This window comes from Nyctereutes procyonoides, unplaced genomic scaffold (genome assembly GCF_905146905.1).
Source record: "Nyctereutes procyonoides isolate TBG_1078 unplaced genomic scaffold, NYPRO_anot_genome, whole genome shotgun sequence".
NCBI classification, from domain to species: Eukaryota; Metazoa; Chordata; class Mammalia; order Carnivora; family Canidae; genus Nyctereutes; species Nyctereutes procyonoides.
In genome coordinates this window covers 6879133-6905915 of record NW_026575052.1, presented here as the reverse complement: position 1 = coordinate 6905915, position 26783 = coordinate 6879133, and the positions used below count along the sequence as shown (strand labels likewise).

The 26783-nt window shown below is 50.7% G+C and overlaps 1 protein-coding gene across 1 annotated transcript; it reads right to left on the bottom strand.

Annotated features, from left to right (window-relative positions):
* Positions 1 to 14959: 14959 nt before the first annotated feature.
* On the bottom strand, positions 14960 to 24421 carry UBXN10 (UBX domain protein 10). Its single transcript, XM_055332756.1, is given in 3 exon segments — positions 14960 to 16880; positions 16883 to 16940; positions 24376 to 24421. Coding segments are annotated over 2 exon segments (852 nt in total). The 5' UTR covers positions 16926 to 16940; positions 24376 to 24421; the 3' UTR covers positions 14960 to 16071.
* Positions 24422 to 26783: the final 2362 nt, after the last annotated feature.

The window sequence follows — 26783 nt, the reverse complement described above, 5'->3', positions numbered from 1 at the left end:
GCCAGGCATTTCCCAGGGCACTCGGAGCATAGCTGTGATTAAAACAGATAAAAACCCACACAGAGCTCTAGAGGGGAAGGCATAAGTGGCATTTGTCCAATGAGTAGAAAGACCATTGGCTCGGGAGTCAGGAAGGCTGAGGAGCTAGTCCAGATGCTTCTGCTAATCAGCTGAGTCCCTTTGTCCTCTCTGATCTAGTCTCCTCATCTGGAGAATGGAAAGACCAGTCTCGGTCCCCAGTAAGGACTTGCACCTGAGATTCTAAGGGCTCTTTGATTCGTGACCCTCCTTATACTGTAGAGTTTTTGGCTTCCCAGTTGAGAGAGTAGAGCTCCCCTGCCTCTCCTTGAGGCATTCATGCCAACTTCCCTCTCTGCCCCTTGCAGTTCCTTTCTGCTTTGATTGTTCTTTGGTCTTAAGAAAGCAGAGAACCTCTCCATCGAGTTAACCTGCCTGCCTTCCCTCTTACTCTCCCTGTGGTCTCCCTTCTCCATTACCATGTGGTCACAAACATTTTTCAAGAACGGTCAAACGACCCCGTCTTCAAAGATGGTTTTTGTGAGTGCCTCTTTGGGGTCCCCATGATGCCTTTGGGGGTATCTGTTCCCCAGAGCATGCTCAAGGGAGCCAGTGAACAGATCACAGGGAGGGATTCAGTACAGTTGGTGCAACAGAACCACTGGAAACCAATTAACAGCCTGGAAACCAGAGAAAGGATGGTGGCCAAAGAACAGGCACCCCGTGGTAAACAATTACCAATGTGGGCAGGGACAGCAATGTAGGTCAGCTCTCAGCCAGGAAATAGTTGTACAAGTGCAAAATGTGAATCCCTTCTGGAAGCAGAATCTAGGTAAAGGTTTTCTTTCTATATTTGGGCCGATGACCACCTGGTTGCCTTGCAATTCCCCTAGGTTTCTGAGACAGCTGGTCTTGGCTTCCACCTCTCCTCCAAAACAAAATGGCTCACGGGCCTTCTAAACCTTGACCCTCTGTTGATGATCGAGAGAGAGGGTTAGATTTTGCTTTATAAACTAGGTCTGGGCAGGGTACCCACACTGCACCCCCATATTCTGAGAGCACTGGATGTTTTCTGGCACAGGGTGCGGTGGATCCTTTTTTGTTTGTTTTGGAGAGCCTGCCTTTCGGCCTCTACAGTGCTGTGAAGATTTGCCAGTTTTAGGTGAATATCCGGGGAACCCTGAAATTAACACCAACACCCCAACTTTAAGGACTATTCCGGCAGGGATTTGGTCAAGCAGAAACAGGGTACTCTGGGGTTCAGATCCAGTTGGGAATGAAACCCAGTCCCGTAAGCTGTCTGGTGCCCACTTGCAGAGGCTCGGGTGGATAGGGTCCCTGTGACATTTAGCCTCCTAACTTGACGTGGGCACAGCTTTTACAGTGTACGACATGCATGTATGTGCTCTCTCTTTGGTTCCTCAGACCCGTTCTGGAAAGTGGGCAGAGCAAGTGTTGACAACATCCCCACTTTGTAGAGGAGGCTGAGATTCACAAAGGCTCCAGGCGTGTGTCTGCTGAGCTGGTACATGACAGTCAGGACTGGGGCGGGAGGGGGGAGCCTTCCGGTACTGAGGCCAGGGGTCCTCCTACCAAACCGCAGGGTGTTGGGGTGTCTCCTGAAAGCCCAAGGTCAGGTGGGCAGTAGTACTCATGACCGCACATTTCTGCTATCTCTCTCTCTTTTTTAAGACTTTATTTATTCATGAGAGACAGAGAGAGAGAGAGAGAGGGGCAGAGACAGAGGCAGAGGGAGAAGCAGGCTCCATGCAGGGAGCCCTACGCAGGACTTGATCCCGGGTCTCTAGGATCACACCCTGGGCCGCAGGCGGCGCTAAACCACTGCACCAGTGGGGCTGTCCTCTGCTATCCCTGTTAACCTCCTTCTAGGCAATACTTCAGGTTTACCAGTAAGTCATGGAGGCTGATCTTCACACCCTACTTGGGAGAGGCGAGTGGCTCACTGATAGCGCTTTCCCTCAGAGGCCAGAGCCCCAGAACTCTGATGGGTATTTTTCTCAGCAGTCCCTGACTCTGCTTCAAGACCAGAGAGGAAACAGTACCTCCTAAATATCCATGGCTTCCCAGGGAAGCCACAGTTGCCATATGTCAAGGGCCCCAGAGGCTCTCCTCTGTGGTCCCCACTCTGGTGTAGCTTCGCCCTGAGACTGTTTCCCTCACGTGTCACCTTTGATTCCTAGATCAAGTGCAAATGTTGACCAAACCCCAAGATCCTCTCTTTCTCAGGCCCTACATGGGGCAGCTTCCTGGCATACAGCCCTAGGGATGGTTGGACTTTCTGCAACTTTGTTCATAGAGGAGCAAAGAAATGTTCTCCTTCCCCAACTTGGCAACACAACCCTCCACCCCTGAAGACACCTGCTAGCAGCGAGTCATGCAACATTTCTTAAAATGGTACACGATAAAGTTTGCAAAAGCAGTTGTTTCGAATCCTTCTGTTCCTAGTTAACTTTGCCAGCCGAGTCGTCTTCCCAAGTTAATAACAGTAGAATCCCACAGGGACTCATCTCCAACCAGTCACACTAGCTGTAGCTCACACCTGCTGCCCGCCCCCCCACCCCCCACCCCCAAGATCGTTCCGGGCGGTAAATGCTTGGCATGAACCAGTTTGCTTCCAAGCCGCTCTCTGGGGCCTCGTTAGAGACGGGCAAATGTTAGGGGGCAAGGAATCCATTGTGCACCTGTAGAGCTTAATGTCTTTGGAAAACCGTGAATTGGGGAGCTTAACTAATGAGCGCACCATGAAAGCCACAGATCACCTAGTTCAGTGTTAGAGTCACCTCTCAGGTTGGGTAGAAATGAAAGTCCCCAAAGAAAGGCCACTCCGTCAATTAATGAAGAGCTTTTATTTTTCAGGCTGATAAATATGCAGCAGATGTTTTGATAGACAAAGAGTGTTTACTAGAGGCCTTCAAAAAAAAAAAAAAAGCCATGCTGATTTCTGGTTGGGATGAGAGAGGTGGGGAGGAAGAGATTTCTCTACATGATGTACTCTGTTATCAAAACAGAGCAGCTGGTTGGAGATTTCGGTTCAGATGATTCTTCACTGCTCTGCCTCTCTCTGCAGGGCCACTTCTGCTATTCTGGCTTTTGCTTACCCTTCTAGAGCCTGCCCCTAGGACTGTCATGAGGTTAAAGGAGAGAATCCACAGAAAGCTGGTATTTTAGTGCCTGGCCTTGATGGTTTACTGGACTCACTGCCCGCGTTATTCATAATATTGGCAGCTGGGGAGACGTGTCCCTTCCTGGGAAGGGGGAAACAGGCAGAGGTCAGCGGGGATTGCTGCCCGCGGCCACTGAAGATCTCGGCTGCACTTAGGCTCATCTTAACAGGCCGACTGGACCCGAGCGACAGTGGTGGAGCAGCCCGGGCTGCAGGGGCGCCGCTGGCCAGGGTCTGCTTCCACCGCAGCCCTGGACCTCCCCCGTGCACGCTGGCCATCCGCGTTGCCCTGAGACAGCGATGCTGGTCCACCAGCAGGACTGTAAATGCAAAAGCTCCGCTGCCCTTTATCGGGAACCTTAGCAACTGGCTTGGAGTGAGGCCATGCTCATGCTGCCACGGCCTAAGCTCAGGCCTTCCAAACTCACGCTCCTGTTTCCAGTCTGTCTTACCCTCCACTTGCCCTTCCTCCAGCCACCAAGAGGCCCGTCTAGAACCAGCTGCTGATCTGGGACATGATACACTCCTGTTTTAAAGGGCCGGCTCTCCTTTGCCTGGGGGGTGGGGTGGGGGGAGTCCAGTCCACTCTCCTTAGAGAGGCCTGCAGGGCCCTTTTAAATCGCCCCACTGTCCCAGGAGGACTCTCCTCATTCCTGGCAGGGCAGGCCCTTCCTTGACTCCAAACTTCAGCGCATGCTCCTCCCACTGCCTGGAGGCTGTTCATTACCTGCTCTGCTTTGGCAAACTCCTGTTTGGTCCCGCAAGACGTAGCTACAAGGTGGGCCCCTCTGTGTGGCCTTTGCTGACTTCCTCGAGCAGAGGTCCCACACTCCTCTGGGAGCAGGACCTCCTGCCTGGTGAAGGCAAATATGTTTCTTATCGCTCAAGAGGTGGCACCAGTGCTTCCCACCACCCACACTTCTGCGCGGGGCTTGGGTGCTGCCGAATGGTGTGGAGCCTGGCCGTGCAAGACGTTCTTTTTTTTTTTTTCTCCTAATATAATATATTCATGAGAGACACACAGAGAGAGGCAGAGACACAGGCAGAGGGAGAAACAACCTTCATCGGTACTCGAGTCCAGGACCCCGGGAGGCAGACACTCAACCACTGAGCCACCCAGATGTCCCGGAAAACATCCTTCCAGATCTGGTGCTCTCTGTTTTGGCCTCCTTGGGAGACATCGTGAACCTCAGCACCAGAAATCATCCTAGACGTGGAAATGATGGAATTGATGAGATATTAAACGCCACTAATCATCTCATCATTGTTGTGATTACAAAAAGGAGAGACACCCAGAAGGGAATGGAAATGTTCTCTGAACTCCAGCAGGCGTTCCCAGCTGCGGGCGGGGGCGATGCTGTTTCTTCCTATACAGCCTAGAGCCTGGTGCCCTCCCTCCGGGGGCCCACCCCACCCCCCGCCACCTCAGTCCTGGTGGTCACTGAGCATCGGCAACACCCATGTGCTGGCAAGGTCCCTCTTCCTTTCTGAAGTCCCACCTGCTTGGTCTGTACACAGGCCCGGATGACGTCTGCCTCAGAAGAGCGTCCTGAAGATGGGAGGAGGGTCTACCTGTGGAGTTCTTAGTAGACACGAAACACGTTCCCATCCTCTGTCCCTTCCCCACTTCAGCTGGCAGTTCACCCCGTGCTCGGCAGCAGCCAGGGGAGAAAGTTCTCGGCCGTGACACAGAGAGGGGTCAAGCTAGAGGGGTGGCCGGGCCTTTGCTGCACACATCTGGTCAGTGCCCAAGTGTCCACCTGATTTAGTCCCCGGGGGCAGCTGGGCCTGTGACGGACTGCCCCCCTCTTCCAGGCAGCATGGCAGATGGTGCTGTGGAGTGACAGGAGGGCCCGCAGGGAGAGACCCAGAGGGGGTATCGGAGGGGTCACAAGGTGCCGCATTCAGTTCTGGTGCTCCTTGTGTCAACCTGTTCAGTTCTCACAACCCCGGGAGCTTGCTACACTAACTACTAAAAACATTGGGACACTGAGGCCCAGAGGGGTCAGGTGACCTGGCTGGCAGGTGGGAGGCCTAGGATTGAGCCCAGGTTTCCTTGCCCCGAGGGCAGGTGCTTCGACACCCACCACCCGACGCGCAGAGCTCAGGTTGCCCTGACAGCTTGAGCAACTGTACGTGGCTCCTCTAGTTGAAGTAGAGGCAGCAGCTCCGAAGCCAGGGGACAGAAGATCCTCCCTGGAAGCTGGGGATGCCACTTCTTCTTGTACCTTCCGGTTGCCATCTTCAAGAGGCCCAAACCCAGGGGGCCAGAGCTGTGCCCTTGGGTGTGGGACGTCCATTCATGTATTCAATACATGTTTAGCAGCCAGGCAGTGGGTGCCTGGGGTACGGACAGGCAAGGTCCCAGACCTCATCCTGGGGTTGGTTGGGAAAAGAGCTAATAAAGAAATATGAAAAATTCAGGTAGTCCTAAAAAATTAAGGAGGGTCAAGGCAGGAGAATAGGGTAGAGATTGAACAGTACTGGGTGGGGGAGAGGTGGGGGGAACAAGCTGGGGCAGCGGGCAGATCATTCTGCATGGATCCTTCTGTATGGATTTTAAACTAAATATTTCCCAATTCTGTGATCTCCTTCAGGCTGAGAAAGTGTCACCTGTCTTGTACAGCAGCTGTACACACACACACCCCCATACAGCTCCCTCTCCTGTCGTAGCGCCGGCCTAGGCATGAAATAGGGGATGACCTGTACCCAGGAGGTTCTGGAGCTTGGTCAGGCTGTCTGTGTGCCTCACTTGCTCACCTGGCCTCAGGTACAGATGGTGCAGGAACACAGTCCTATTCAGGCTGGGTCGCTGGCCGTGTTCAACAGCCATTATTGAACTCCACTGAACTCCAACCTCAGATTTGAGCAGTTTGCAGAAAGCAGCCTGATCGCACTTTCAGCCTGGCAGCAGTGCTTGCTTCTAGCAAAATCTCCAGTCACAAGTAATCAAGACCCAAGCCCTGGTGTGCTGTGGGGTCATAGAATTAAAAGGGTCCTGAGAGATTGTCCAGCCTCTGTCTTCAGATAAGGAATGTGTAAACCACCATGCTCCCCAGGGCCCATTTCTCTTCTTGGATAAATCGAAGGACAGAGGTCACAGGACGGGGGCATCCCCAATGTCATCAGGGTTATGCTCTGCCTCAGGTCGATTCCCTGAGGCCAGGTCACAGTATTTTCATTCAGAAACGGAGTCCCTGAAAGAGGCCCAAACAAAGGCCATTAGAGTATTTGACGACTTGTAAGGTGGTGGTCTCAGCTGCAGACCGGGCTTCCGTGCTTGTGAAAATGTAAAATATTTAGAGAACAGGAACCTACCTGTCTCCACAGCCCTCCCTGCTAAGAATATATTATCTTGATTAAGGCGAGGAGAGACGTGTGCTGATCACGTGGCTGAGGACCAAGCAGAAGGGCTGAACCGATCTGTGTTGGCCAGCTCTACACAGAGCACTTGTGAGGACACTGGAAATTCTTCCAAGTTCCCTGGGGACGGCATCGTTAGGGGACACGTCGCTGTGAACCGGTTGCAGGGCATGGATGATCCAAATGACCCAAGTTAGCTTTATACCTTGGATGCTAAGCAGGTGTTTTGTTTCATAAGCAGGATCTTTAACGGTTTCATCTGGGGGAGGTTGGCACCTACCTTGCACGAGGCCCATTGCTGGGCACCCAGAGAACCATGAGGATGAATGAGTTGCAGGCTGTGGTCAAAGGGCTTCTGGGCCTGGAAAGAGAGGCCAGCTGTGTGCTGGTTCTAGGAGATTGATTGCTCCTCTCTTGGTTGGTTCTCTCCTACTCATCCCTCCCTCTGAGCCTCTGCTCCCACATTTACTTTCCAGAACCTTCCGCCATCCTCTATCTGTGATTCCCTACCATCTTTTGACGTATTCACTAATTCCACAAGCACTTATTGAGCACCTGCTGAGCTCCAGGCACTGTTTAGACCATTGCATTAGTCCCATGAGGTTATAGTTTTCTGTGTATGACCTGCCTCCCCACGCTAGACAGTTGCTTCCAGGAGGCCAGTGAGCACACCTTCTCTTGCGCATCCCCAGGACCTGACCCAAACAGCTGCGCAGTAAATGTCTGTGTAACAAACGAAGAGAGGAAGAGCAATGATATTAGATGGGTGGTTACTGGAATAAAGACAAGCATTTGTGCATGTTTTTACAGATGTCAGACTTTCTCAATAAACAGTATGTCATCTGATTCTTCGCAACAGCCCCTTGGGAAACAGTTGTTTGCATTGGTCGGTGGGAAGATTTTTGATGCCAGTCCCGTGCTCTCTGGACTGCACATAGGACTATTTCTTCTGTGAGAACCTGAAGGGGGGAGAATGAGCCGGGGCAGCTCAGGGCAGGGAGGGATGGCTTCCCTCCGAAGCTGGGGCAGCTCCTGAGTAGTGGAGGGGGGTCGATCCCCTGAGAAGGAAGCCCCAAGGGTAATTTGAGAACAAGCCTGCCCTGAGAGGCAGGTTCAGAGGCCAGTCACTGGTCTGGCTTGTTGAGACTGAGATGAATAGACTCAGAGATGGTAAGTGTTGTAGGGACCTTGACATGACCTAGCTTTGCCCAGCAGTTCTGAACCTGGCTGACACTTAGCGTTCCCTGGGCAGGGGAGATGGTTCCTAAACCCATGGTTCCTAGCCTCCAACCCCAGAGACTTTAATTGAGAAGATCTGAAGCTGATTTTTTTTTAAAAAAAACTTCCCCACCTGGCCCATCTTTAAAACCTATTATTCAATTTTTGCCCATCAAACACAGTCTTAGAGTTCAAAAGCCATTTAGGGGCATTTCGAGCCATGCTGAGTCAGAGGTTTGTTGGTGACTGTCTGCATTTTCCCCAGTGCTTGTCTGCCAGCTACACCCTCTCCTGCTCCATCGGACACACTCTTCCACCTGAAAATGAAAGGATGGTTTCTGGGGTTGACTGGGGAATTATTTGAACAGCGTAGCACAGCCTGAACACCCAGGACCCAGACCAAGAGCATTCCAGTAAGTCCCAGGGGTGTCGCCTCAGTGGCCCCTCTCCAGTGTAAATGGCAGTGGAGTCAAATGCTCTCTGTAGGGTGCACAGATTCCCTGCGCTCCCAGCCTGGTCATTGCCTCAGTTTGCTTGTCCCACGACTCTCGCCCTCTTTTAAAACCCAAATTCAAAGGCATCAGGAGACAGTGGCTTGGTAGCCCAGGTCCTCAGACTGAATGCTCATGGCTTTGACCAGTGAAGTTGAGCATTCAGATATTCTTTTCTAAGACCATTTGTTGTAAGTCAGTAAGACTATTTTGCACCACTATTGTATTTTGTTGGTTTCAAACTATTGCCAAATGAACTAAAAGACTAGTATAATATTACCGCACATGTTTTGTTTGTTTTTGTTTTTGTTTTGTTTTTGTTTTTTGTTTTTTGTTTTTTTTTTGCATGATTCTTCCCACTAAATTGGAAACTCTTGAGAGCAAATACCTGTCTGATTGATCTTTATGCCCCAGGTCCGGGGCAAGTATGTGATTAGTTTGTTGGCTCAGTGAAAAGATAATATATTTAACTAAGATTTGATTCCGAAAAATCCAACATACGTAGAGTTCAGTTCATGACTACATGTATTTTGAAAAGTGTAATACTTGTATCAGATAGAATGTGTAGATCAATTTATATATGGAGGACAAAGAAATTTATCTCTGAGCCCACCATCAGTCCCTGCTTGCCTCAGCTTTAACTAAAATAAAGTGCCCCAGGTTATGAAAGCAAAGTCACTGCACTGTGTTTTTTATTTTGACGTTAAAAATATGTTTAAAGACATGTAAGATTTTTAATATTTTAATATTAATATTCAATAGCAAAGATGGTGCAAAATTATTTTTAGCCAACAAAAGTAAGGAATATTATATCCAAAGCAGTAGTCTCCCAAGTTGGTGGTAATGTAATAAACTTGAGGTACTTTCTATATAATCCTTCGAAAAGCAAAGCAAAATCCACAAGGTGTTTTTTTTTTTAGATAATTTGACATACCAGTCCTATGTCTGGGAATTGTCCTAAAGAAATCATTCAAAAGATACAAAAAGCTACATAGATGTAGCTTCAAGCATTGACTTTTTTTTTTTTAAGATTTTATTTATTTGAGAGTGAGGGAGAGAGGGAGCAGGAGCAGGGGCAGAGGCAGAGGCAGAGGCAGATGGTGAGGGAGAAGCAGACTCCCCGTTGAGCAGGGAGCCTAATGTGGGGCTCCATCCCAGGACCCCGGGATCATGACCTGAGCCAAAGATAGATGTGTAACTGACTGAGCCATGCAGGTGCCCCCAAGCATAGACTTCTATAGCAAAACCTGGAAACATAAAAATGTTCCATAAAAGGGAAATAGCTTAAGAAATTATAGTACATCAACATGTTGAAATATTAGTCAACCTTTAAATAATTATGAAGACTGGAGAAATTTGGAAAAAGAATCTAAAATCGCAGTGTTTGTTAGGATTGCAAATGTTAAATGCATGCATGCCTACTGGCAAGTGAGTAAAGTGCAAAATGAATTTAATCTTTAAGAAAGAAACAACATATGTCAAAATATTAATAACCATGATCTCTGACTGAAAGGATTATGGGTGATTTTTAGTTTCCTCTTCCATCTTCTCTATATTTTCTAAGTTTTCCATCAAAAAAAAAAGGGGGGCTTGTGTTTTGTCTTAGAGGCAAAGTGCAATGGATTCTCTAAGAGTGAGCCTCTCCTGCCTGTTGATTGATTGATGATGATGATGATGCATATTATGGGTTAGCATTTACTTTAATACTGTTTTTACAATAAAACTCAGTACTACTTTTTTAAAGATTTATTTGAGAAAGAGAGAGACAGGGAACGAATGGGAGGGGCAGAGGGAGAGGGAAAGACAGAGAATCTCAAGACTCTGAGTTGAGTGCGAAGCCTGATGTGGGGATCGGCCTCATGACCCTGAGATCACAACCTGAGCCAAACCAAGAGTTGGATGCTTCTTAACCGACTGAGCCATCCAGGTGCCCAAAAAGTAAGTACTACTTTTTTAAAAAGTAAAGAGATGATATGCCTAGGAGCTGACCCAGCTTCTCATGACATCTGTGGGGACCACTGGGATCTTCATCTCTTGCTTGGATGACAAAAGTCATAACTTCTTCTTGGGATTCCATCTGCTGCCTCTGCCTGTTCTCACCACAGCAGCCAGATCGCTAATTTGGACATACATGTCAGGTACCGACTCCTCTGCTCAGCACCCTGCAGTGGCTCCCCATTTCACCCAGTGACAGTGCCTGGAAGATCCCGGTGATCTATTCCCCGTGCCATGTCTGAAGGCCCTGCCCTCCCTCACTCCAGCTACCCTGCCTGGGACCCTTCCCCTACGAGGCTGGATGTACTCACTCCTTAGGACCTCTGCATCCCCACTGCCAGGAATGGGCTTCCCCCACACCTCTCCTACCCTCTTTCTCTCACCTCCTTCAAATTTTCTGCCCAGATGCTACTTTGTCAATTAGGTTAGCCTGGACCACCATGTGATGTCTCATCCTCTACCACACTCCCCCACCACCACCACCGTGGTCTTCAGATCTCCCTTTCCCTCCTCTGTTTTTCTGTTTTCCATCACCTGTATCCCCTTCAACCACACTGTATTGTTTATTACGTTCATTGTTCTTTTTCTGTATCCCCATATTAGAATGTAACCTGCATATGGGCAGGGACTTTTGCTCTGCTCTGTTCATTGATAGACTTAATATGTACCTGGCATATAGGTTCTTAGGATATACATGTTGAATGAAATTGTTACAGATGATTTGAATAAGATGAAGACTTGTTGGGAGCTCCAGGAAGAAGGCAAAGAGCAAGCCGAGGCCCAGGCTGGGTTGGGGGGAATAATCAACCCTCTACAGAGTCTAGATCCAGAGGCTTTGGGGACATGGTACATTTGAAGTCATGGTCTAGGGGGACATCTAGTTCCAAAGCTAGATGCAAGGCTGGAGTGGGGGCGGCAGGTCATTTCCAGACTCTACTGCCCAGTTGGGAGGAGAGTTGCTGCATTCGCCCATGGTTTGTCCGCAAGTGGCTGGCCACTCTGGTCCACAGAGGGTGGGGTCTAGAGCTGACCTGGGATGCCTGTCAGTGGTACTTACCGACCAGAGCAGGCCTCCATCTCCCTCACGGGACAGATGCCAGAAGGTGCTGTTCTCAGCCGGTCACAAAAAGGACCAAGGCCTTACTGCACAGATCTCCTCATTGTAAAAACAAAACAAAACAAAACAAAAAACCAAAAACAGGTGGGCATGAAAATCATGAAATTTGGAAGCTTTGTTAATTAGGTCAAAGGACACTGGTTTTATTTGCCCTCCCAAGAAAAAATGCATCCCCAGTCAGCTGCTGGGTTTGAAGGAACAGAATGGAGGCAGGCAGGAGCGGGAGAGGTAAACGATGTGTCATTTCACTGGAACCAGGTAGATTAAGTAACCTTGGTCAGTAAGCATGCCCCGAGAGTTTGATGGTAATTGATTTTCAGCGAAATAGTGACATTTTAGTTGCATCTCTTCTCAAAGAGCAATGAATGGCATAGGAATTCTCTGTGCACTTTTTCCAAAAAAGGGCACACTTCCTTCCTTTCATGAACTTCCTTCCTTCCTTCCTTCCTTCCTTCCTTCCTTCCTTCCTTCCTTCCTTCCTTCCTTCCTATGAACATTGCTTCTGGTCAGTGCTTCTCCCTGCCCACCATGTGTTTGTTGCTGACATATTTGCTCATTTTTGAAGGCACAGTCCATTATGGTGATATAGTCAAGTGATGTCCACTTGGGTAAATCCCAACTTGTCAAAACTATCTTGCCTCTTTTCTCCCTCGAGGCTTAATAGACAATGTGTCCAGAATTTGACACCTCTCACGACATCTATGGCTGCTGTTCTGGCCCAAATTGGCACCATCTCTACCCTGGTCACTGTCAAGGGCCACAGCTGGTTTTCCATCTACCACACTGACCCCTCCAGTCTACTCTCAACACAACAGCCAGAGTGCTCCCGGCCGAGCACAGCAGTCCTTCTGATCGAGGCCTGCCTAACCACCCCCATGGATGGTTGTCTATCAGTGGCTCAACCTCCTGGGACAGGATTCAAGTGTGTCCGAAAATACCTCCAGAGACTTGATCTTCCCCATAAATTGTTCAGGAGCACTGCCGCTTCCTGCACAGTTTGAAGGTAGAGAACACAGAGGTGTGTCAGAAAGGGCTGCCAGACACTGCCCTAATCAGAAAAGGAAAGTGTCACATCGCCAGTGTAGACGCAGAACATCCAATTTTATTTTTATAATGTGAGTTATTGTCTTGTGTGTTTGTGAGTCACTGAGGGTCGGCTCCGCTTGGATGTTGCCAACGCCTCCGCAGTGGCCTCTGACCTTTGTGGGTTTGGGTTGGTTCTGGCTCGAGGCGAGGGTGAGCAGGCTCCAAACTTTGCACTTGATGGTGGTGTGTTACTCATTGCACTGGGGAGACAGATATTCCTGCTGGCTTCTCAGACTGATCCCAAAGTAAGGCTAAGGTGGAATCATCTAGCTTTCTTTGCAATTCTATTGAAAAGGTAAGACAGTAGATCCTCTTACCCTATGAAAGGCTCATCGAAACTACACCTCATGCTACGGGAAACCACACACCCTTTTATCTCAACTTATTAAAACACTGTGTAAAGCGAAACTTTGTACCTCTCGGGGCAGCATGGCTTTATTTGACACTAGAAACCCACTTGAAATAGTGGTAAGAGCATGGACCAAAGAGAAGCAGCTCAGCTCCTGGAGCGCCTACGTTTGTAACGCATGATGGGGAGAGAGATCTGACAATAGACTTGAAGGCTTTTAATTATAATGGAAACTTCAAGACTTGTCTACGTTTCTTTGTTTGTGGAGTATTTTCTGCAGGTTCTCTGGAGTGACAGTCACGTTCACCTGCATCTCTTCATCAGGACTGCCCTGGCTTGCCGGCTGTTGGCTGGATCCCCAGGTACTTTCAGGGCAAGGACTGTTGTGTTAAAACCACCTGCCATCTGTTGGTGAAAATTTTTTGGATTCTAAATGATGAGTCACTTATTTCTCCTGCTGTTCCTTCTGCTGCCAGGACTAATTTACCTCTTGGACTGTAACAGGGGATATGCTGGGAAAACTGGTTCTGAAGCTTTGTCCTATGCAAAGTTCACATCCCTAATGACCATGCTTCCCGGTGCCATCACTGGAAAGGTGGACTTGCCTTTGCATTTCCACAAGACGGCGAGGAGACAGCAACAGTGTATCTGACCCTCACTCCAGGGTCCTTCACGGGTAAAGCTACAGCCACCAACTTCAGTCGCCTTGAGGTTGAGAGTCCCAAAGCAGTTCCACATTTCCTTGCCAATGCCAGTCACCTGTGAGTGACACAGGAAAGATCCTCAGTGACCACTGGTTCAATGAATGAGGTCTGTGACTACAGAGTGGTCACCCAAGGCCACCAGGGGTAGTGCGCTGGGCCCAGGTTAGCCCATCAGGCCAGGGTGGCCATGTGGCAGTGCCACCTGTAGAGCCACCCCTCTGAAATTCTGATGGAGCTGTTCTTGCCAACCTCTGAAGGAGAGTACTTGGAATGATTTTTAGGAGGAATTCAGGAGACTCTTGCCATACGGAGCTCGGTGCTATCATATAACCTGAAAGCAAGATCTGTGGGAAGGGTGGGAGCGGGGAGCCTGGGGACGAGCACTTGGACTTAACAGCGCAGACAAGTGCTTTTCCCAAGAGGTCAATGGGCCCCTCTGTCCGCTAGAGCACGGTGGCTGGAGTCCTGCACTAAAGTAGACGGCGTGCTTCTCCACTGACTCAGCTTCACACAAATCAATTTTTATTGTTTCACCATCCTTTTGTCCAAAAGAAGTTTATTAAGGTGGCTCCAGTCTAGTTCTAGTCACGTGTCCTAAGATACCCTAAAATATTTCTATGTTTCATGCCTTCCACATTTTTTTGCCACCCCCAAATCCCAAGCTAAATAGCAGCAGCAAAGCCCTAAGTGCAGAAGAGTCTAGCTCCCTCGAGCATGCTCCGTTTCACTGAAGTTTTCTACAGATTTCCTGCCTGAAGAGATTACCGAGTCCCAGGTGGGTGGGATTTTATTCTTACCACAGAGTAGGTGTGATTTTGCGGGGGGCTCTTCCTCCAGCCTCCTAGATCAGAGGCAGATATGTGCCTGAGTCCTGGGTGGGAGGTAAACCTCCTGCACTGTGAGTAACGGGCTCAAGCCTCCCGTCCCCTCTGCCATGGTCACTGGTTGGGAGAGGTGGCCAGTTGCGTGGGCCTGCCTGAGGCCCTGCATGCCCCAGCTGACCTTTGCAACTGAGATGGTATTAGGAAATTTTACCACACATTCCGAAATAGCCCACTCTCGAGTGATCTGGGTGGTGTGGGATGCGGGAAGGACAAGGCGAGCCTTCTTTAGAGGAGATGAAGTTGGCGTTAATCTCCGTGGCTGAGTATGAATTTGCTGGAAGTAACATTTCCAGCCACATTCCTTATCTAGGTACAAGATGCACTTGCTGCTGAGGCTGCCACACTGATAGGCTTCTAGAACTCCTGCCTTCCCTGTGTACCCAGGAGCAGAGAGAGGTGCATCGGTACTCAGGGCTTCAGGATGGCTGAGCTCTTGAGGGATCAGTTTCCCTAATCTGGATGGTGATTTGGCTATAACGAGGATCCAGATGAGAGGTGGAAGTCTCGCTAAACTCCTGATACAAGAGAACTTTGGCAAATTGTCCACGTCACCACTTCAGAGTTGGAAAACCAAACAGGCTAAGGCATTCAGATGTACTTCGTGCCCATCAGACACTTGGGCACACGGTCTCTCAGTACGGGGCACAGCCAAGTGATGCCCAACAGAGGCACCCTTGGCCTCGGGAGGTTCTGAAATCATAGAACAGGGACACTGGTGTCCCCACACCAGGGAGTCTCTGTTTGAAGGAGGTGAGATGCTGAAACCATGTGTCCACACCCAGATAGGTCAAGGGGGGCCTCCGGTGCAAACTGGTACAGACTTGTAGGTTTGGGCGGTTTAAAATCAAAAAGATTCCATCAGTGACAAAAGCAAAGGAAATCAGATTCCACTGGTTTTTCTCAGTTTGGGAAGAATGTTGCATGCAGAGAGTAGCTACCGATATTTGCAAACCTACTTATTCTCTATTTAAGAGTAGCTACTTGGCTAATCCACGATTGCAGAAGCAATTTACTTTCTCGCTCTCAGACTATTTCAGAAATGTTGATGTGTTGGGGGATTTGTATTAGCAAAAGACCTGTTCTCTCCTCTGAAGCCACATCACACAAACAGTAATCCCCAAGAAGAAACTCTAGCCACCCGATGCCAGCAAAGGGGGCTGCTTCTAAGATAGTGTCAACTGCCTGTTTCTTAAAGATGCTTGCGAGAAATACAAATGCCAGTCCGACATTTCCTGAGCCCTGGTTATTTACCAGACTAGAATCCTCTCTGGGAAGTGTTTAATCCGGCATCAAATACAGAAAGGCAAACCATTGGCTTCAAGAGAGCGAGGGTTCGTTGTAAAAGCAAGCAGATGCTCCCGAAAGGACCCAGCTCTGGGGAAAGGAGGAGGCCTGGTCACGGCAGTTTCAGGAACAGCCCGGGGACCTCGCCAGTCCGCCCCAGTGCTGGAGGGACTTTAACAATTGGAGGAGAACCTTCTCAATACGCTTGGCGCATGTGCAGATTTCACTCCTTCAAAGGAGGTGCTGTGAGGACGAGTCCCAAGAATCACAGGCGCGCCAGGTTCACAGGGCACTGGGTACCGAGCTGCCCGGAAGGCCACAGCACTCAAGCGTGCTCCTTACTCCGAGACCCAGGACTCCAGCTGGGTGGCTGTGGACTCAGGGCTCCCCATCCTCTTCTTCCTGTGAGATGCCCAGCACCGACTTGTGGGGGATTTTGCACTCCTGCAGAGATCTGCTGAGGTCAGAGAAACGTCTCCTGGGCACCTCCATGGTCTCGACGCTGCAGTGGTGGTAGGTGGCCTGGTTGTTGCGCTCGGCCACAGCAACCACGGTCTGTAAGGCGTCAGTGGGCCGGAAATGGTGAATGAACCTTCGGCCCGACGGCGATCTGACAGCCAGCAGCAGCCTCGCCTCTTCGTCTGATGGCTCCTCCAGGTCTTGGGCCCTGGATGACATCTGTCTCCTGGTTCGGACGATGACTGTCCTCTCTGGGGAACAAGCTCGAACTCTGGAGTCTTCTTTGCTTGCCTTCATGGTGCCCGTCTCCTCCCGGTAGAGAGCCTGGATGCTGCTCAGCTGCAGCGAGCCGGCCTTTGTGGCCACTGCGTCCACAGAGCCCTCCTCCAGGGTCTTCCTGTTGATGGAAGGGAGGACTCGGTATTTATTGAGGGAGGAGGAAGCGCCCATGGGCACCTGCTGCAGCAGCTCGGGGATCTCATCAGGCGCTCCCTGGTTTGGAGTCCTGGGTGCGCAGGCTCCTGGTCTCTGGCTGCTTGGTGACTCGCAGGGGACGGCCGGGGGCAGGGTGGCCGACGCGCGCGGAGAGCACAGCTGGGCGCCCTGTGGACCCTGCGGTTTGTGTGGACGCGGCCTCGGCCGGCCCTTGGCGGACTTGGGCCTTGGGACGTGCATCTTTGCCGAGTCGGGCTGCCAGGCAAAGCCGTCAGCAGCTGGGCTGCCAACGGGCTGCGTTCGGGGGCCGCTATGTTCACAGGGGCTTCTGTGGCCATTGCTCCTCAAGACCCCTAAGGAAGCGGAGGAAAGACAAGCCGCGGGTTAAACTTCCTGGGACTCTGGCCTCCAAGCCCGTCACCCCCAGGTGCCGGAATTAGTGCCAACTGGCATGGAGTTAGGCGTTTCTCTCTGGATTTCGGGCATCGGGGGAGGGGCACCTGCTGCCGTTCATTCCTTCGCTCATTCATTCATTTCAACCACTTGGAAAAAAATCAGTGAACCAAGACCGAGGAAAGACAGGTGTTGAGTCCACAATGAGAAATTATTGCCATGAGGAAATAAAGTGAGAGTGACTGGGGGGGGGGGGCGCTCATTCTTATTCTTATGGGCGGGGGGCTTTAAACTGAGAGACCAGAGGAATGAGAAGCAACAAGCCATGTGACAATCTAGGGCAGGGGCTGGCTAACTTTTTCTGGGCATGTTTTCAGCTTTGGAAGCCACATGATCTCTGGTCCAATGACTCAGCCCTGCCCTTGCAGCCACTGACCCGGTTCCCCTCGCCACCCCCAGGCCTTACCTGACTCTTCCTGTCTACCCACACTTTAACCTTACTTTGTTTTCCTTCCTCCTGTCTTTTTTTTCAACCTTGGTAAGTGGCTCTGCACAAATCACTCCATGTAAAAAAATCCCTCCACCACCCTAACTTTGTCACCAGGGGGATGGGAAAGGGGAGGGGAGCACTGTTGAAAATTGGCCCCTTGGCCAGAACTCACAGGGAGGTATGCAGGTTCTAGATGAGGGGCCAGCAAACCTTTTCTGTAAATGGCCAGATAGCCCATATTTACAGTTTTGGCAGCCATAGGGTCTGTCACAACTCCACAAGTCTGCGAATGGAGGGTGACAGCCACCATAGACAGTAGGTAAACGAATGGGTGTGGCTGTGTTCCCATAAAGCTTCATTTATGGACACTGAAATTTGAATTTCATACAATTTTCATGTGGCACAAAATATTCCTCTTCTTTTTTTTCACCCATTTAAAAGTATAAAACCTATTCTTAGCCCATAAGCCACATAAAACTGGCAGCAGGCCACATGTACCAAACTGTGTCTTAGACCAACTCCATAGGGGACTCTGGACACGTGCCGATTCTACAGATGTATGAGCCAGAAGGGCAGAGCAATTGGCCCATGGTCACAAAGCCAGCTATCGGCACAGCCTGAACTAGAACCTGGGTCTTGTGACACCAGGTCCTATTCTGGAGGACCTAGGCTTCACCTTCTGTCTTCCCGGCTACCTGGTGAACACTTTGAGGGCCTCCGTAGGTGGGTCTCCTACGCTAAGGGTGCTCATGAGTGCTAGCAAAATCCCACAGAAGCCCCGTGTTCCCAAGCTCGGTAGGAGGCGTGGGCATTTCTCTTCTCAGGCCAGAATTTCCAGATCAGGTCTCCTTCTCCCTCCTCACCACCTTGGTGACCCCTTCATTAACACGGCTACCACCAGCACCACCCCAAGGCCCTGGTTACATCCTTCCCAGGACACTGTGGGGGGGGGGCGTGAATAGGGCTCCCGTCCTCCCTTGGAATCCTGACCACCACTGCACTGTTGCTTTCTGCCCATAGGCTGACCAGGTCTCTCCCCGCCCTCTAGAGACCTTCTGGTAACTTCTCAGTGCGTCACCATCCCCAAGAAGTAGCATATTTGAGTACAAAGGAACCAGGACCTGGTGTCCCAAGTCTGGGGTTCTGTTTCAGGCTCTGCAGAGAGTTCGCTGTGCTACCATGGGACCATCATTCTACCTTTCTGATACATCTCTTTCCCCACATATAGAATTAGCCATAATAATGTCCTTGGAGACATTATTTAAATACCTCTAGCATCAGTCCCTTTATCCGCAACAGGATGGTAGTAAGATGAAATAATGTAACCAGGGCTATAAGTTCCAGGCTTGGTGCATGTATAGTCAAGGCTTAAGAAAAGGTAAGGTGTTTTTGCTTTTGGTTTTGGTTTTCTGTTTGCTTAGTGCTTTCTATCACTTTATGTCCAAAAGTCTTACCTGTTGCTACAGAGCTTTTTCCCCAGGAGAAGGGGGCCCTCAGTGGTTCTACTCTTAGTCACCTCTAACCAGCTGGGCGCATCTTGGGACGTGCACCTGCCCTGCCCACTGCACAGAAACGCCGGAAGGCTGATTTTAATGAGCTACAGCCTCTGAACTTGCCTCAAAAATGCAAAATAATGCTTTTCTAATAACGCTTTCTAATTCCACACTTTCATTGCATCCTTACCTCAAACTGACTCCACGCTACCTTTGTCACACAATCCTGAACAATGTAATGCCAGCCCTGCAGCTTTCCATTCTAACATTACCGTTCGGGGCCTCTCACCCATCTTGCCAAATTTTAGAAGGTATCCTCTCCCTCTCCATTAAGACCATCCCCAAACAAAACACAGTCTTCCCCTATATCCCCGAGGCACTAGCCAGTTCAAAAGCTGTCCTCCATTTCTTAACTTAAAAGCCTCTGTGTTCGCTCCACCCTGTCCACAGACGGGGTCTTTCCACACTCCCATCTTCCACTTCTCGCTAGGCTTTCACACCCAGTCTGGCTGCTGGGAGTTCAGGAACCTTCTCGTTGGCATGAAAAAAGCCTGCCCATCTCCTTGTTAATTTCATCTATTTTCTGATCAACTGTGAAAAATGTGGTTTCTTCCCTGTTGGTTTCGTTCTAAAGTCTTTCCCTTGCAATTAAGCAGCTCTGCACTTTAACTCAGGATGACACAAGAAGGTCATAATTGTCCAACTGTTCTGCCAAAGATAAGCTCAACTCGGGAACCAGCTCCCCTTCTCGGCTCACCCTCCCCGCCTCAAGGAATGGCTATTAATTTGCCACAGCTTCTACAGAATTATCACAGACTTGGCTTCTAACTCCCACACATGCCTCGGGAAGGTTTAACTGTCAGTAAGTTTGGTAACTTAGAAACCTCTTCCTTAACAACTTTGATGAGGCAAGTCATGTGTTCTTGCAGGCTCTCTGCTGGATTATTTTTAACAGTAAAACTTGAGTATGTGCATGCACTTTCTATACCTTTTGGTACTATATAATTATCCATGTTCAGGGGGTGTCATATTCAAGACACCCTGGTCATAAGATAACATGACTGCGAGCTATCTCAGAGAGAGAGAGAGAGAGAAAAAAAAAAAAAAAACCTCAATTATGACTAATTCCTATAAGCCCACTCATGGTTATTTAGAGACTAACACCTCCTTCAGGTAAAACCATTCCATCGAACCTGCTTTCATAACCCACTGCCTCCTCCCGAGCTCGGGGACCATCTGTTACATGGAGGGAGCACCAACTCTCCCCAGCATCTATCCCATGGAGAGGGGAAGCAGGGGAAACAGGTGTTTGGGGACCCTGGGCCAACAGTGCCTCTGTAGCCACACCTTGGGTCCCCGAACCCTGCCCATCCCGCCCCTGGGGCCAGGAAGACTCACGCAGAGCCCATCATTATCCCGGCTCAGCTCGTTTCCCCACCTCTAGGCCTGGCAGTGGCTCAACCACAAAGTGATTTGACAAGACCTAGGTGTAGGCATCCATCAAGCTGCCAGCTGATTAGGCAAGTGGCCTGTTTACTTAAACAGAATAGCTGCACCCCAGAGGCTTGCTAGCAGTCAGGAAACAAACATTGGTAACTGTTTCCAGGGAACTGCCAAAAGGGCAGGCACCCATTCCTTAAGATTAATCACCCAATCAACTGGAAAGGAAGAACATGTGACAGGAAAGGCTGAGGCCATCCTCCTGCTTTCCTAAGGAGCCCCCCCCCCACCCGGGCCCCTCAGCACAGGGTCAGACCACCCTCATCCACTCACAGCCCAAATCTAAACCCACAGTAAACGCAGTAAAATACACCCACCCACGTACCATCTGCTGATGTATACGGAGGATGCATACATTTGAATTGGTCTTTTAAAAATGTTTATCAGTTAATACTATCCCCTGCCAATCCCCACCCCGCCCCCCTGGTGAGGCTGTCAGGATGAAAGGCATGAAAGGCACTCAGAAGAATCAACAGGAGATGGTAGTTGGCCTGAGCAGGAGAAAACTTTGGTACCATTCCCAGTTCTACCCCCGACTAAATGAGTAGAATGCACTGTCCCACGCAGAGTGCCACGTTTCAAAGGGGGAGTGGAGAAATTGGACCGCAAGCCATCAAGTGATCAAAGGTTTGGAAAAGGCAGTGGGGACGGTTGCAAGAGCAGCGTGGGGAGGGGCAGGTGGAGGAGGATAGCTGCAGACGTTCTTCCAGATCTTCCAAGTGCCGGCAGGCCCCTCTAGACGGAAAGGAGCTGGAACAGCAGAAGCAGGCATTTGGGGGAGGGGCAGGAGGGGACGTCTAGAAAGTGAGAGGCGCCCAGGTGAAAGAGCACGGGTCTGGGGGAGCTCCGGTCTGGTTCGGGCCTCGGTGTGCGGGACGAACTCTGGTGTCCCCCTGGGTCGGTGTCCCCGTCCAGGCCCCGGGGCTTCCGCGGAGCCCGGGAGCTGCCCCATTCCTGCAACGGTGAGCTGGGCCGAGCCCCGGGAGTGGCCGCTTCTCCCCGGGCCCGTCCTGTCCCCGGGGGCGTCGCCCTGGCCGTGACCCTGGCGGTGGCCATGGCCGGGCGCGCTCACCTGCCGCTGCTCCATCCGCCGCGGTCGCCGGCTCCGGCCGCTGGTAAACAGCCCGCGTCTCCCGGGCAACGCGCCCGAGGGGGCCACGTGCTTCCTTCTGGGCCGCCCAGCCCGGCCCGGGGCGAGCAGGTGGGGGGGGGGGACTCCTGGCTCCCGTGACCTCGGGGCAGGCCCCAGCCCGTTCAGTGTCCCCGGCTTGGGGGGCAGCTGCTGGACTGGTTTCCTGCGAACCCTACAGGCTGCGAGGGTGCTTCTAGGGCATGGGTCCAGCTGGGGCCTTGTCTGTCCTCAGGGCAACCCCTCCAACTTCCTCATCAGCACCCCCACTTCCATCCCTTCCTTGGTATCAGTTGCATCTGCCCCTGCTCTGCCCCTCCTCACCGCGACGCCTGCGCTTCCAGCAACCCCAGTCACGGCTACCCCATTTGTCTTTCGCCCACGGTGGAAACCCCAGCCCCGTTGCCCTGTGCCCTTTCTCCCCGCGTGGCCTGCCTCTTTCCTGCCCTGTCCAGCCCGGGGCCCTCTACTCAGACCATTCCCTTAGGAGAGTCCCCTCTGCGCTTCTCCAGCGGCCTCTCCATCCCTCCCACCTGAGAGCTGATGAGAGTTTCCATCCATCAGTCCACCCACACCCAGGGGCTGGAGAAACCTTGACCAGCCATGGTCCTGGGGGTAATGGAAAGATGTGGTCTCCAACTTCTACTGGACCCTCAACACTTCAGAAGAAATCCTTCCACTTCCCACGGTTCCGTCCTGTCTCCTCTCTCCTCCACGGTGACTTCAGACCTGTCCTCTCTCCTGAAACCTCTCCTCTCTTCCCTCTCCCTGCCCTTCCTTCCACATAGAAGAATCCCTACTTCCCTCTTCAGGGAGAAAGTAGAAGCCATCCTATGGAAGCCTTCTTAATGTCCTGCCATCAGACTACACACTTGCCTGCCTTCCTCCCTCTCTCCTGCTCGAGTGGGAGGGGACACGTCCTCTGACTCTGTCCAAGACCTACAGCTCCTCCAGACACCACCCCTACCCCCACCCCACCCCCAGCCAAGCCAGTTCCCTGCCACAGGGCCACACTCCAGCATTGCTCCTGCTGTCCCTGATACCTGGAAGATCCTTCTCCACCCTCCCCACACTTGGCTTCCTCCTTTCCTTTGCCTAATGCCCACTCACCCTTCAGATCCCGACTTGATGGATGAAGACTCTTCTGAAATGGAATTGAGATGGCTTCAGAAGGAGCCCTTACTGGACTATTATTGCCTGCCAGGCACTGTTCTAGATTATTGGAATATGCAGATGAATAATTTCGTGACTACATTATTGGAAGATGATGTTAGTAGACATCCAAGAACCAAATTATCAGTGGAGAGGATTAGGATTCATTACCTAGCATTGTGGCCAGATATTTGCTATCTAGTGTATCCCAGACGCATGGACGCAGGATTGCAGTAGGGCACAACTCTGACCCACCCACAAGATGGTCACAATTTGGTTAAGGAGGCCTGTCACACACCCCTAAAGAGTTACAAATCAGATTGTTTTCCATATAGTTTGAGCCAAGAATGGAAGAGCAGGCGCAGGCTGGACGTGATGATGTGCCAAGCGATTGGTGCTGACAGGAAGTTTTTCAGGTCCAGGGAAGGAGGGGATCATTTCAGCAGTGATGTTTCTTCCCATCTCAGAAAAGCAGTACCTGATTGTGGGAGCTGCTGGGGGGCAGGCCTCCTGCTAGGGTCACCCGCTCACCCGCCCTGCACATCCAGGGTGGCATCTGAGGCCCCAAGAGGTTGCAGGAGGCGGCGGTCTTAGGAGCTGTTGGCTTTGCAGCTCCATGCTGGTGGCTTATTTCTTGTAAACGATTCTGTCAGAAATATCTAAGCAATGCTCTTCAGGCCTTCGACGCCCACCCAAAAAAGATTAAAGTAGATTCTTCATCAGCTATTTTAATATCACCTAAGAATTATGCAATCTTTTGGAAAATCAAATTTGCTTCTCACCGTGTGTGTGTGTGTGTGTGTGTGTGTGTGTGTGTAGGGAAATGGTGCTTAGGCCTAAGGTCTGTTTAATATTTAGCAGTATGGGCCCTTTGGTCTCTGGTGCCATGTGATGTGCAGTGCCAGGGGGAGACTGGAGGGAAAGAAAGGAAGCCAACTAGCCAATTGCTGTGCCTTCCTCCTCTTTAAAGAGAGATCTGACTTTGCTACCTTTGTCCCCCCTTTTCCTTTAAAGAGCATGTCTTCAGAGGACAAACCCTATAATGCCTGGTCTCTGGTGGAGCCGCAAAATGGATTCTCAGGAAATGTGGCCAGAGGTCCCTGCACCACCAGCTTAAATGTGGACTCATCCTCCTTTCCAGCCACGGTTGCCTTGCTCCTCCACTGACTCCATGAGTTCCAGCCAGCTTGTTCCCCAACTGGGCCTTCAGTCTTTTCACCTCCAGGGTCTTTCTGCTCTTGCCTGCCCCACCCCACTTCCTTTCTCGAAGTTAATCCAAATTTACTGAACCCCTGTTAAAAAGTCTCCTCTTTCACGAAGGCCTTTCCTGACCACCTCCTCCCCACCCCCAAACTTCATGGGCTTTGGCTGATCCCTTTTGGTCCAGTGGAACATGCCCAGGATGGCACCATGCACCCTCACTACGTCAGTTCCTCCCATCTTCAGTGCTCTCTTCCAGAAAGGCATCATTGGTCTCCTTTGCCATAGAAAACAATTGACCTCAGTGTCCCTCAAGTTAATGAGTGGGAGAGCAGTTCCAGAACCCCAATCTGGCTGATTCCAAAGCCCACTCTCTGTACCCCCAGAGCCCCACCCCGGCATTCCCACATGGCGTCTTTACCTGTACCTACCTATTGCACTGGTGGTGAGGTGGCCGGTATGGCCCCTGGAGTCCAGGCTCGAGTGTGAATCCTGGCTCCACCGCTTGCTAGCTGGAGACCTTGGGTAGCTGATGACACTTCTCCGGACCTCAGTTTCTATCTGTGTAAGAATGTAGGTGGTAAGAATGGGAGTGTGGCAAGGGTGAAATCAGATTCAACCTGGAAAGTTCTTAGCACAGTGCCGGGCACTTGGTGAGCACTTGGTGAGAACTAGTGCTCATTATCATGTTGGTCTCATCCTACAATGTGTCCCTGCTTTAGTAGGGTATGGGCTCCTCCAGGGAAGGAGCCTGTGCCTGTGTCTGAGTCCCCTGCTTGGCTGACACAGTGCCCGCTTCATGGTAGGTGCCCAGCAAATCAGAGTTAAATTAATGAAGAGGCAATGCTGATTCCATAGCTGGCTTTTCCACTGAGGGACTGGCTAGGTGCCACTTGGTATCCCCCAGGGATATCTAGTTTGAAGTCTAAATGACCTCCCCCAGGACTGGGCTCAAGGCAGGAGCTTCCGTCTCTTGGCAGCTGGTCCCCAAAGAGCAGTTGGCCTCTTTTTGAACTAGCAGCCTCTAGATTTTGGAGTCTATACCCAGTGTCCTATTCTGTCCTCGATCTCACCAGATGTGTCGATTGAGACCACGGATAACCTTGGTCTCAGAGGGGGGACCAGGTGTGTGCTCTGGTAGAGAGGCCAAGAAGCTGGCACAGTTACTATATATCCTGATGCTTCGGCTTCCCAAGGGGACCTGCAAGAGGGAAGTTTCTGGGTAATGAAATTTACCTCTTAAAGTACTACAGGTTTCTACGGTTTCCCCATATTATTGGAAAACATCCATAATGTTCTCCTTTCCTGTCTTCTTAAACAAAACATAGCAAACATGGTAACTCACCTTGGCTACTGTTGACTAATCCCAGGTTGTTATCTCTGGAACTTGTTGAATCTTGCTGGCAATCCACAGGGGGTCAGGCGGCATTGTCTCCACCTGACAGATGATGCAGCTAAGGCTCAGTGCACTTCAGTGGCTCTGCCAGGAAGTATAGAGCCCTGCTCCAACCCTCTTCTCCAACAGAGAATCTGAAGTTATTTGCCTTGCGCCTTTGCAGTCTCTTATACAATGCAGCCTTTTCTTGACGACTTGACATCAATAACCACTCCAGGCTGATGTAGCTAGAACCATCTGCCCCTACACTCAGTGGCTCCAGGTCCATAGGCTTGGTCAGTTCTTGTTTTGATCACTCCTGTGTCTCCCTTGCCTGCCTTCCTGCTTACTAATAACCGCCACTGTAATCCCCTTCCTGTTCATCCGCTGGGGCCCAGAAAGAGAAGCTGACCCCTTGCTGGCATCGTGCCTCAAATAAGAGTGTTCGTGGCATCTGCTTGGATGCTTGGGTAGTTTTGGTTTTGTTTTCTCAGCCCTGTTTTAGATAGGTAGAGCCCCTCGGCCCAATGACCCACAGGGAAGCAGACAGCTAAAGGTTAGGGATGCCGCCTTTGGTGTTGACACACCTGAGTCGAGTCCTGGCTCTGTCGATTTGCAGGACAAAATGCCTAACCTCTGCCAGTCTCTATTCTTTCATCGACAAGCTGGGTTCATCATCTAGGCCACATTGGGAGCATTAAAAGAGGGTTTAAGGAGATAATCTACAAGCTGTGCTTAGCCCCATGCTGGCCCCCAGTAGGGGATAGTTTTGTTTATATTTCTGTAACTTGAAGCATGATCAGATTCTGATCATTCATGCACTCATTCATTCCTCAAATATTTATTTACTTCCATCTCTCCATGCCTGGCTTCCTTATCTGCATCATGGAGGTAATAGCAGTATTTCTCCAGCTGGAGGCCGTGAGGACTTAATGAGTAACTGTATGTCAAATGCTCAGAAGCCACCCAGGGTGTAGAAATGGGACACCACCAAAAGTTACCCATCCTCACCATCAGTACTAGTGTGTGTCAGGCCCCACCTGTGCTGGTTAGGTACTAGGGATAAAGAGGTGAACAAAATAGAATGGTCTTTGACTTATGGAGCTTACAGATTCTTTCCTCCTTATTTACTCCACGGGGAGAAAAGCCAACCCATGTGTCAGCATTGTCTGTAAGATGAATTGGTGGGTCTGAGAGTGGTAGCTCACGGAGACCTGCCAACTTGCTGGCTGCTCCCCCAGAGGCTGGCATTGGAGTCCATGCTGCCTTCCCTACCATGTTCTTGCCCTTCATCAGATCCCTGGGCTGCTGGCCCTGTGCTCTTGCTTTGGGCTCAGCGCGATCTAAAGCACCTGCAAGCAATCAGTCAAAGGGACGAGCCATGCCGGTCTTGCCTAAGTCATAGTGTGAAGGCCGGTGTCTGTGAAAATGCCTCAGAATGCCACATGGGCAAGAGGTCTAGGC